At 43.8% G+C, this 12,500-nt stretch overlaps 2 protein-coding genes across 3 annotated transcripts in view; both read left to right on the top strand.

The window, feature by feature from the left end:
- The window catches only part of LOC143294298 (uncharacterized), a 16,824-nt gene extending 5,819 nt beyond the window's left edge, over positions 1–11,005 (top strand). For both annotated transcript variants that reach the window (XM_076605738.1, XM_076605737.1), the window contains exons 3-5: positions 7,218–7,549; positions 9,192–9,405; positions 10,847–11,005. In XM_076605738.1, coding sequence (XP_076461853.1) covers positions 7,301–7,549; positions 9,192–9,386 — 444 coding nt within the window. In that variant the 5' untranslated portion in view covers positions 7,218–7,300 and the 3' untranslated portion in view covers positions 9,387–9,405; positions 10,847–11,005. The remainder of the gene's footprint in view (positions 1–7,217; positions 7,550–9,191; positions 9,406–10,846) is intronic.
- The window catches only part of LOC143294163 (carbohydrate sulfotransferase 15-like), a 12,848-nt gene continuing 9,971 nt past the window's right edge, over positions 9,624–12,500 (top strand). Inside the window, exons 1-3 of the mRNA XM_076605594.1 lie at positions 9,624–9,647; positions 10,847–11,294; positions 11,659–11,904. Coding sequence (XP_076461709.1) covers positions 9,624–9,647; positions 10,847–11,294; positions 11,659–11,904 — 718 coding nt within the window. The remainder of the gene's footprint in view (positions 9,648–10,846; positions 11,295–11,658; positions 11,905–12,500) is intronic.

Genomic DNA, 12,500 nt, shown 5'->3' with positions numbered 1-12,500 from the left:
AGAGTAGTTTTTGCATGTATGTATGTATGCATGTGTGTATGTATCTATGTATGCATGTGTGTGTGTGTGTGTGTGTGTGTGTGTGTGTGTGTGTGTGTGTGTGTGGCTGTCAATCTGTCAATCTGTCTGTCTATCTGTTTTTATATTTGTCAAACTATCTCTCCGACTTTCACATGACATTCTTCCCGCCCCCCCCCTCAACCCCCCCCCCCCCATACCACCATACCAAACCATCCTCCTCCTTCTCCCCCCCCACCTCCCCCCTCTCTCTCTCTCCCCTCCTCACTGCTTCCCTCTCTCCCCGTCTCCGTCACGTTCCCCCTCCCCCATTAGCATTTACACCCTCCACTACCCCTCCACTACCCCCCACACCCCCACCCTCCCTACACCACCCTCCCTGCCTTCCCAGCCACTGCGGCTCATGTTCTTGCCAAACTAAAGGCGGCGATCCATTGCGGGGCGGGGCGGGGGGAGGGAGACAAATCCTGCGCAATGTGGCTCACACTGAACACATTAATTTCAGTCCGCAAGGCCGAGGGGCCAGCCGTCCATCCCCTGTAGGAAAATGAATAAGACGAGTTTTGAATTGTTCTTGAGTGTGGCACTGAACTCGTTTTTACGTGTTCAGAGGGGAAAGACACTGAAGGGATGTACTAGATTTACAGCCCTTGGCGCAAGAATACCTTCTCGCCCCTTCCCGGTTAATGAAATCAAGACAAGCTCAACTTCAACCTCCTCATAAATCGTATTCATATAAAGGAAACAACCACATATTCTTCTTTTTCCTTTTCCATAGGACATTTTATACTCGAATAAAGTAACAGTTCATTCACAATTAAAGCTTGTATCGGCTTTCTGCGTAATCTTGGACGAAATGACTTCGAATAGTTGTGTGTTTTTTGTTGTTGTTGTCGTTGTTTGTTTTGAGTTATTATTATTATTATTATGGTGTTTTTTTGGTTATTTTTTGTCACTTCAGTATCACTCTTTTTGAAATGATTTTATATAGGGGACTGCGGGGACATGTCTAAATCATTTGATTACGTTTGAATGAAATTTTGACCCTTTGGAGAGTCGCACTGTTCCAGTTACTTCCCCTACACACAAAATACACTTTTGCCAGGAGTCGCCTTTGAGTCACACACTTGTGTCCTTTCTCTGGCTATCATTTACATATGTCATGTTCCCCTGCTTCAGAATGCAATAAATGTCGATTTGGAGAATCTTTCTTAAAACATACATTGTTTGTGTTGTGCAAATAAGCGGTAGTAGTCAGTAAAATAAAGTGTACCCATTGAGAACCCCCCACCTCCCCACCCCACCACCCCCCCAACACTTACAGGAATAGAGCACAGACTGGTTTCAAACGTATTTAGATTGTTCTGTGTATAATTTCATAATTGTTTGCCCCATAAAGCCACTGAATTTATGAAGATATAGTACTCACAATGTGTGGAGTAAATATGCGATAACTCGATGTATGGAATGCTTTTTCATCAGTGACTTCGTCATTTATGTATTTATTTATTTATTTGTACTACCACGTTTCCATATTGGATGTTTTTCGTCTATATTGTGATAATGCACATGGCTAACTTTCTCTGATTCCAGATAATGATAATAATGATTGCGCATTTATATCTATATAGCGTTTTCTGTGTACATGCTTTTCAATAACACGCCATTCAGAAACAAAGCATACAAGAACACACACACACACACACACACACACACACGCACGCACGCACTCACACACACACACACACACACACACACACACACACACACACGCACGCACGCACGCACGCACACTCTCTCACACACACACACACACACAAAGCAAACACCCCCCCCCCCCCCCACACACACACAACACAGCACACACACACACACACACACACACACACACACACACACACACACACACACACACACAGAGCTCTTCCGGCCTTAATAAGTATCTATTTATCAGATGACATGTTTCGGGTGAAATGAAGCACGTGGATCGTCCGCTTAAACTGAGGTGAGAACCGTTACCTGACACGTGGCTGTGTGTTGACGAAACCTTGTCAACAGACAGGAAAATGAGGAGGTGGTTGAGGGGGCTGGGGGCTGGAGGCTGGGGGCGTGGGGGTTGGGGGATGGATGGGGGGCGGGGTGTCCGGATAGAACAGACAGAGGGTTGTGTGTGTTGTTGCAGCTGGGAAAACCATACACACAGTGCAGCTTTTTCTTTCTTTCTTTCTTTCTTTCTTTTTTAAAGCCTGAATCCAGTGATGGAATGATGACGAGAGAGAGAGAGAGAGAAAGAGAGAGAGAGAGAGAGAGAGAGAGTGTGTGTGTGTGTCTGTCTATGTGCTTCTGTGTGTGTGTGTGTGTGTGTGTGTGTGTGTGTGTGTGTGCATGCGCGCGTGCGCGCATAGTATGTTGGTTGTGCTTGTGTGTGTACTTGTGTGTGTACTTGTGTGTGTGTGTGTGTGTGTGTGTGTGTGTGTGTGTGTGTGTGTGTGTGTTGTTGTTGTTGTTGTTGTTGTTGTTGTTGTTTTTGTGTGTGTGTGTGTGTGTGTCTGTCTGTCTGTCTGTACATGTGCGTGTGTGCGTCAGTGTGTGTGGTCTGGGCGCCCGTCCATCGCATCGAGCGCTGGTCCATTAATTTGGATCAAGGCTGGGAAGGATTTTTTGTGTTGTTTTATTTTTTACACACAAACGCTTGCACGTACGCACGCATACACGCAACCCCTTCCCTACCCTCCCATCCCCCCCACCCACCCGCACCACCACCACCCAGCCCCCCTCACACACTCAACAAACAGGCAGAAATACAGACAGACTCTGCATGATAGGCAAATAAAAGTCAGGTGTATATTCATCACCGGTGAATGCCTTTTGTGTGGTTGGACACAATCCCGTATCAGTTACGTCAGAACTGCAATGATGTCTAAACGATGCTGCGGTTATTCTGAAAGCGAAAACAATAAACAAAAGAAAAAACACAATCCAATAAACTTTCGCTTTTTATCAAGTCAGTGTAGCAGGCACACACAAAGGAACAGTTTCTAAAGAGTACACTGGATGCACTGTCTGTCTGGCATCGTCAGTTCCGTTTTTTTTTGTTTTTTTTATGGAGAGCTAACCCACATCTGGGGTTTTTTCTGTTTCCATGAACAACCAGCAGACAAGGTCCTTGACCCCACTTCCACAGAACCACACCAGAAATAACGCGCTGCGACCTGGCGGCTCTGATTTCGTCTTCTTCTTCCTCTCCTTCTTTTTCTTCTACTTCTTCTTCAGCTTCTTCTTCTGTTTCTACCTTTTCTTCCACCTCTTCTTCTTCCACTTATTCTTCTCAGGAAGTTCTTCTTCTTCTTCTTCTTCTTCAGGCAGTTGTGGCACGGATTCTGTCCACGTGAATGCACCCAGAGAGAGAGAGAGAGAGAGAGAGAGAGAGAGAGAGAGAGAGAGAGAGAGAGAGAGATTTTAAATAACTTGGACGGAAACGTGTTTCCTGATGCAAAAAACAAACACACACACACACACACACACACACAAACCCGATAAGACTGCATCATGTCACTGGGAAGGAAAAAACCGATGTTGACTGACAAACGATACTGCGGAGTAATTGCGTACACAATTATCGTACAACGATGGTGCCTACTGATATATATATATATATGCACACATGCGCGCCTCTCTCTCTCTCTGTGTCTCTGTCTGTCTCTGTCCTCTGTCTCTCTGTGCTCGCGGGTGTGAGCGTTCATGCGTTATTACGATGTAATAATTAATTGCAATGTTTTTAAAAGCGAATATGTGAAATGCTTTTATTTGAGAACATATGTTTATTACTCTTGTTTAATCAAGTTATCCGCGTGTGTGGGGTGGGTGGGGGGACGTGGGGGGGGGGGGGGGTGCGGTTCGGGTGTGTGCTGTTTATCTGGTTGTGGTTTTCCGCAATTCATCTTATCTGTCTATTATAATCAATGTGCAGTATAGTAGGCTATGTTTATAATTATATTCAAATAATGTTTCTTAATTCTTTCTGTTTTTACATTAAGAATACTAGTTATTACCTGCAGTGTGTGGATGTATGTATGAAACGATGTATGTGATATATATATATATATTTTTTTTTTACATTTGTATCTTCGTAATATTTGTAGGGGCTGTTGTTGGCTTTTACAGTTATGGTCCCCATGTTGTTTACTTGTCTATGTTGTGATAATGCACCTGACCAAATTTCTCCAGTTGGAGATAATAAAGTTATTCTTATCTTATCTTATCTTATCTTATCTTGTGTGTGTAGGTGTGTGTGTGTGCCGTGTGTGTGAAAGGGGGGTGGGTCAAACTTTGTCCAGATTTAACGGATAACTGAAAATGCCTCTGTTTATGATTCGCACATTCCACACAACACATACACCATGCACATACACCCTCTCCCATCCCTGCCACCACCACACACACCCCCACCCCCCCACCCCCCACACACAGATCTCTAGCACACACTCTCTCTCACTAACAACATTACACCAATGCAACACAGGTGTTTTTCACTAATGCAAAACAGGTATGACCTCAAACTTTTCACCCTGTATCCAAACTTGCTTATTTCTAATGAACGTGCTGATCATCTTGCAAAACATGGAGCTAAAAACGCTTCAAATGCAATTGAACTTCCTCATCGTTTATCATCATCTGAAATATGTAATATTGTTGAAAGAAATATCCCAAATTCATTTCTGTCTTTAGAAGTTAACACTTCTGTCTTATTAGATGCTAAAAGAACTGACAGGGCTGTTAAGAGCATGGCATTTAGGTTATTACTAAATGCCCCATACACAAAATATTGTGAAAATATTGAATGCATTTGCAAGGGACGTTTGACGGTACAGCACATTTTAACCCGCTGTTTAGAAAAGAAACCTTTCTGCCTCCAGAAATTAATGAACACGTGTTACCAGTGTTAAATGTTTGTTTTGTTTTTGTTGTTTTTTGAAAAGTTATATATTTCAAACTGTTCTTTATTAAAGTTAGCCAGGTATGTGTTTAATAGTCCAGTTGGTTGTTTATTGTAGTTCCCCACAGCAACTTATTTTCAAATAATAATCTGCAGAAGTAATGCATACAATATTTGATTATTGATTATTTTTTTGTCCTAATCCCGCTTCCCCCGTCCCCCCCTCTCACACACACCTTTCCAATATTATGTTTTTTTCTTTCTCCAGTCACTGACACTCACCCTGTCCATTTTACATTTTGTACTCTTATCTTTTCCACATTCTGTTCTCTCTCTCCCTCCCTCTCTCTCTCTCGCTCTCTGACTCTCTCTTTCTCTCTTTTTTTCTTTCTTAGTCCCCTCGCCCTCGCCCCCTCCTCTCTCCTCCACCTCAACCACCCCCCTTTTTATTTTAATATACAGAAATGGTGATTTCTAATTAATAATGAAAATCATCATCATCATGAAATGATAACAATCGAAAATAATAATAATAATAATAATATCATATATTTTCAGTGTAATATCATCATCTTAGATGAACAAACTATAAGTAAATAAACGAATAATATTGCTTTTGTGTCCAAAAATATTGAAAAAAATGTTTTCTCTCAACTTTCAGACTATTTAGCATCAAACAACCTGTTTTCGACTTTTCAGTCAGCAAAGATCTGCCTGCCCATAGCACAGAAACTGCTTTGTTGAAATTAGCTGATGATCTGTTACTGTGTGTTGATGAGGATGTGTTAACTTTGCTCGATCTGTCGGCTGCGTTTGACACAATAGACCACAGTATACTCCTTTCCAGACTTGAACATGTTTATATATATATATATATATATATATATATATATATATATTATAATCAATTCAACAGTTCTGAATTGGTTTTCTTCATACCTATCCAACCGCTTCCTTATTGTCTCTGTTAACAACTTTAAGTCTGACCCAAACTTGATCTACTACGGTGTGCCACAAAGCTCTGTCCTGGGCCCCGTTCTGTTCGTCTTGTACACTGCTCCTCTTTCTGATGTCATTTCTGGTCAGTCTGTTCTTCACCACTCTTTTGCTGATGATACTCACCTGCAAAAGTCTGCAGAACCAAACCAAGCACACAGTCTGATTCTGTCAATGCAGGATTGTATTCTCGATGTTAAATCCTGGATGACATTCAACTAACTGAAGTAAAATGATGACAAAACTGAAGCTGTCATTATTTCCTCTGTAAGAATATCCACATATACTTCTTTTTCTGCCTCTATTGTGGTTGGTGATGCCACAGTTCAGTTTGCTAAATCAGCAAGGAACCTTGGAGTCTTTCTTGACTCAAAGCTCAGTATGCACGCCCAGATAGTAAATCTGATATGCTTAGAAAATTGTGAACTTCGTCGCATCAGCTGTGTCCGTCAGTACCTTTCTGTTGAAACTACTAAAACTTTTGTATCTGCTTTTGTGCTGTCACGAATCGACTACTGTGATTCTCTTCTCATAGGCTGTCCACATAATCTTCTTCAGCGAATTCGAAAACTTCAAAACAATGCTGCCCGTCTGATTCTCAAAGTCCCGTGTACTGATCACACTTCTCCACACCTCCGCACTCTACATTGGCTCCCCATTGAAGCGGGAATTAATGCAAAGTTGCGTGTCTCTGCTATTCTGCCTTCCACTCCGCAGGACTGACCTCCTCTTCTTTCTGACCTTATCAGTGTTTACACTCCCTCAAGGAATCTCCGCTCTTCCTCTGACTGTTATCTTTTGAAACCTCCTCGTGTCAATACAAGAACCTATGGTGAACGTTCTTTCTTTTTTGCTGCTCCTCATATCTGGGACAACCTTCCTCATCATATCCATGCCTCCGACTCTATCTCTGCTTTTCGCTCATTACTAAAACCTCATCATTTTTTAGATAAACCTATCTATAAGCACCCTCAGCTTCCTTTTTCTCCAACACCATCCATGTCAGCTCACGTTGGATGCATGAAGAGTGGGAGAGAGCGTGTGGGGATGAGAAAGGGGTTTTGAGAGAGAGAGTGGTCATGACTGATTTATGTAATTTGTAATATTTTATTTCACGTAAAGCGCCCCGCGCTCTTTGAGAGAAAGGGCGCTATACAAATGTACATCATTATCATTAATATTATTTTTAAAACGTGACTTCTCAGTGCTCTCTCCTTTATCACAATAATCAATCAAAGTTGCTGTAGTAACCCCGTTCACCATGCAGGAACCAAGGCAACACTGATCCCGTGTCACTTCGATACCCGGCGTCTTCTGTAAATACGTGCCCAAGGTGCCCAAGGAGGAGGAATGAAACAAAAGGAGATGCGGGCATCCTGGTCCCAGCAATGTCTCCGGAGTCATGCCCAGAGAGTCGGTGCCAAGCTGCGCCCCCTCGTGATGAGCGCGAGGTGGTTGCGGCCCCTTGTGCACGCCTTGTTGTCTCCCGCCCGCTGGCGGTGGTGGACGTGGATGCGCGTGCGTGTCTCACCTTTGTTACACCGCGTCCGGGCAAGTCGTCGGAGGACGGTCAGCGTGGCGGCTGTGGCTGTTGTGATGGTGTGTGAGGCTCATGTTGTTGTTTTTTGTTGCTGTTTTGTTGCTTTTTTTTTTTTTCAAATAAATATTTTGAAGCCCCCCCCCCTCTCTCTCTCTCTCCCCCTCCCTCCCCCTCTCTTCCTCCCCCCCTCTCTCTCTCCCTTCCCCTCTCTCTCCCTTCCCCTCCCTCCCCCTCCCCCCCTCCCCCTCTCTCTCCCCCCTCTCCCTCTCTCTCTCTCTCCCCCTTCCTCCCTACCCCCTCTCTATCTCCCTCTGTCTCTCTCTCCCTCTCCCCCTCTCTTCACCCCACCCCTCTCTCTCTCTCCCCTCTCTCCCCCTCTCTCTCCCTTCCCCTCCCCCCCCCTCTCCCCCTCCCCCTCTCTCTCCCCCTCTCTCCCTCTCTCTCTCTCCCCCTTCCTCCCTCCCCCCCTCTCTATCGCCCTCTATCTCTCTCTCCCTCTCCCACTCTCTTCACCCCACCCCTCTCTCCCCTTCCTCCCTACCCCCTCTCTATCTCCCTCCCTCCCTCTCTCCCTCCACTTTTTTCTTTCTTTTTTATGATTTTGCGGCTGTCTCCCTCTCTCACGACTGCTCTCTCTGTTTGTCTGTTTATGAAATGTCTGAATGAAACTCACTCTGTCTCCGTCGGCTCTGTGTCTCTCTCAGTCACAAGATTTATCAGTGTCCACTCCCCCCCTTTATTTTTATTTACTTTTTATGTTTCTTCAAAGTGCTTCTTTTTATTTATTTTTTTTAATTATTATTTTTTACGAATAATAGATTTTAAAGATTTGACCTAAACTTGACATGACTTGTCTCTGTGTCTGTTTCTGTGCCTGTGTTTCCGCTATAGTCTATGCGTTTCAACTTTATGATGGCACATGGTAAAACGGCTTCCAACTGTGAAGCAATTTTTGTACGTCTAGAAAAAAATGTATCTCAAAGTATCCACCCCTTTCTTGCCCATACCGGAAGTGATTACAAAACAATACAATGTAATTCAGTGTAATGCTATACAATGCACTGCACTGCACTGTCCTGCACTGTGCTGCACTGCAATACAATACAATACAATACAATACAATACAATACAATACATACAATTCGACATTGAAACCACAGTCAAAATGATACACTACACTAGCAATATCCAGCGAAACAAAACTCAAACATTACATTACATGAAAATGATAAGGATAATGTTGATAATGAAAATAATGAAAATGATGATGATTGATAATAATAATAATAATAATAATAATGATAACAATAATAACGTTGCGGCTGCCGCTTCTACAACAACAACAACAACTACTACTACTACTACTGTTGCTGCTGCTGCTGCTACTACTACTACTACTACTGTTGCTGCTGCTGCTACTACTACTACTACTATTACCACTACTGACAAAAAAACATATATTATATTATATTGTCCATAGACGACAGTACTGGCCTACCAAACGCTGAGGCAGTATTATATTATACCCCCGAAAACGGAGTGTGGCTGCCTACATGGCGGGGGTAAAAACGGTCATACACGTAAAACCCCACTCGTGCACATACGAGCGAACGTGGGAGTTGCAGCTCACGAACGAAGAAGAAGAAGAAGAAGAAGATATGATATTGTAGTATACTATATCATATTATATCATATCCACAGACAACAGTGCTGACCTACCAAACCTTGTGGCAGTACCCGGCGTCCTCCCCCACTAGAAAGCCCTGTCCCCTGCCGTGCCTCTACGGGCCATCCCCTTACGAGGACCTGGCCTGGAGTCCTCTGCCCGTGCCCATGGAGCACGCCCTGTCTGACCAGCACAGCCCTGCCCGTGCCTTGCCGGGCCGACGCCAGTAACTCTACTGAGTTGCAGCAGGTTAATTTAGGTTTGGGCTTTTGGACTGACCAGTGCAGTGCTGTTACTGCTGCTGCTGTTGCTGCTGCTGTTGCTGTTGCTGCCAGCTAACTTGTGTTGCAAACTGCTGTTGTTTGGTATCGATACTGTTGTTATTACAACACTATATTTGAAAAAAAAACAACCAAAAAAAAAAAAAAAAAAAACAAAAAAAAAACAGACCGACGCCAGGAGCTCCAATGAGTTGCAGCAGGTTGGTTTGGGTTTGGGGTTGGGTTGTTGGACTGACCAGTAGAGTGCAGTTCTGCTGTTGTGGCCAGCTTGTGTTGCAAATCACTGGCTTTTTGTTTTTGTTTTTTGTTGTTGTTTTTTTGTTTTTTGTTGTTGTTTTTTTAGTACCGATATTGTTGTTATCACTACACTATAATACAAAAACCAACCCGATGCCAGCAAACTCAGCAGGTTGGTATGGGTTGTCGGACTTGACCAGTGCAGTGCAGTCATTGCTGATGCTGTAGCCAGCCAACTTGTGTTGCAAACCTCTGTTGCTTGGTACCGATACTGTTATTTACTACGCTAGCTCTTCTACTTAAAAAAAGGAAGAAAGAAGATGAAGAAGAAGGAAGAGGAGGTGGAGGACGAAGAAGAGGAGGGGGAAAAGTAGTAGAAGTAGTAGACGAAGAAGAAGAAGAAGAAGAAGAAGAAGAAGAAGAAGAAGAAAGGAGAGCGTTCCTCTGAGGACTGTAATTAAAATGATTCCCCACACACTCACACACACTCTTTTTACCCTCACCATCATCATCGCCATTTTCATCATCATCATCATCATCATCGTTATTAGTAGCTAATACCATGACTTCTACAAGTATTAGAAGGAGGCGTGCCATGCGTTAGTGTATTGTGTTGTATTGTATTGTATTGTACAGTACAACACAATACACTGACACATAGCACAGTACGGCACAGCAAGGCCCGCCACTACACAATACAATACAATATATATAATACGATTCGATGCAACACGACGCGACACAACACAACACAGCACAGCACAATATCATTTAACAGACAGGATTTATGTACATTATATTTTCTTTTAACACATACTTTTTTTCCTTTTCTCCTTCTACTTCTTCTTGTTTTTTATTTTAATTTTGATTTTATTATTTATTTATTTATTATTTTATTTAAAAAAAATATTTTTTTTGTTATTTTTACTTTATTTTATTTTTTTATATTTAAAAAATATATATTTATTTGTTTTGGGGTTTTTTTTTATTGTTTTTTTTTCCCCTCAAGGCCTGACTGAGCGCGTTGGGTTACGCTGCTGGTCAGGCATCTGCTTGGCAGATGTGGTGTAGCGTATATGGATCTGACCGAACGCAGTGACGCTAGTGATACTGATACTGATACTACTTCTTCTTTTTTTCCCCTTTTTTTTCCTTCCACCCTTCCACCCTAGCCACCCATCCCCTTCATCAAGAGCCTCCTCAACCCCTGCTGGTACGAGCCCCAGTTCAACCTGACCCTGAGCTCCGCCAGAGAACAGACACAACAACACGACAGCAGCAACGACACTGCCACCACCAACACCAACCCTTACGCTCACAACCTCTTTACCTGTTTCTCATCCGGGGCGCGCCAGTTCTTCACAGACATAATCCGGATGTACAACGACGGTCAGAAGCAGGAGCTGGAGCAGAATAGAGAGGAGGAGGAGGAGCAGCAGCAGAGACTAGTGTTGCCGTTGAATCAGCGACGGCGGCGGCTGAGGTGCCTGCCGTATTTCTACATTGCCGGTATGCCCAAGTGCGGCAGCACGGACTTGTACAGGAGGGTGAGGCTTCACCCTGACATCATCATAGGACCTCCAATGAAGGAACCACACTGGTGGAGCAAGCATCGCTTTGGTGAGTGAAGTGAAGTGAAGTTAAGGGGGTAGGTAGGGTAGGGTGGTTGTGGGGTAGGGTTGTGGGTTGTTGTGTGGGGTGTGTCACCTGCCTATGGATGAGTGGATTCGTTTGGGGTTTTTTGGTTTTTTTTCTGTCTTTCTTACTTTCTCAGTGTGTGTGTGTGTTTCTCTGTGTGTGTGTGTGTGTGTGTGTGTGTGTGTGTGTGTGTGTGTGTGTGTGTGTGTGTGTGTGTGTGTTGGCTGTATATATGTGTGCACGCGCGGTGTGGTGTAGTTAAAATAGATCAGTCCGGCCGCACGCACACAGGCTTTTGACGCCTCTTTGTAACTGACACTGAAACTGATCATCTTGTCTGTTTCAGGCCAAAGGCTCAACTTCACAACCTGGATCCCTTTGGAAGACTACGTCGACCTCTACGATAAAGCAGCGCAAGAGATACAGCGTCGACAGTCCCAAGATTCTAGAGACGGCGATGACAATGACGATGTCTTTTTATTGGATGACGACAACGAAGAAGAAGAAGAAGATGACGATGATGATGATGACGACGATATCGGAACAACAGGCGATGACACCAGAAGGAGGGACTATCATCCAACGGTTACGAGTCAGTCTGTCTATTGGAGTTGGGAAGCGATGATAATATGTGTGTGGGTGTGTTGGACACGGGGGCTGAATCAGTAAGGTGGTTGGTTAGACGTCTGATCCACAGGTCACCGGTGACCTGGGTTGGCAGGAACCCTTTGGCAAGGTGTTGTGTCGTTGTTAATGGCACTTTACTCCGGTTTTCCTCACTTCCTCACACCATCAGGTGTGAATGGATAGGTACCTGACTTCGGTTGGGGGAAGGTTAAAATGAAAAGCTGCGGAGGGAAGGAGAGGATTGGAACCCGCCTTCCAGTGCCCAGCTCTAGACACAGTGGATGAGAATTCACTGTTCTTGTGTCGATAGAAAAGGCTATGGGACCATTCAACTTTCTTTTTCTTCTACTTCTCCCCTTCGTTCGTGGACTGCAACTCCTACGTTCACTCGTTCATCACGTACACGAGTGGGCTTGTTACATGTATGACCGTTTTTACCCCAGCCATGTAATCAGCCATACTCCGTTTTTCGGTGGTGTGCATGCTTGGTATGTTCTTGTTTCCATAACCCATCGAACGCTGACATGGATTACATGTTCTTTAACTTGCGTATTTGATCTT

Source organism: Babylonia areolata, chromosome 19, assembly GCF_041734735.1.
Source record: "Babylonia areolata isolate BAREFJ2019XMU chromosome 19, ASM4173473v1, whole genome shotgun sequence".
Classification (NCBI taxonomy): Eukaryota; Metazoa; Mollusca; class Gastropoda; order Neogastropoda; family Buccinidae; genus Babylonia; species Babylonia areolata.
This window is presented reverse-complemented; position numbering and strand designations above follow the sequence as displayed.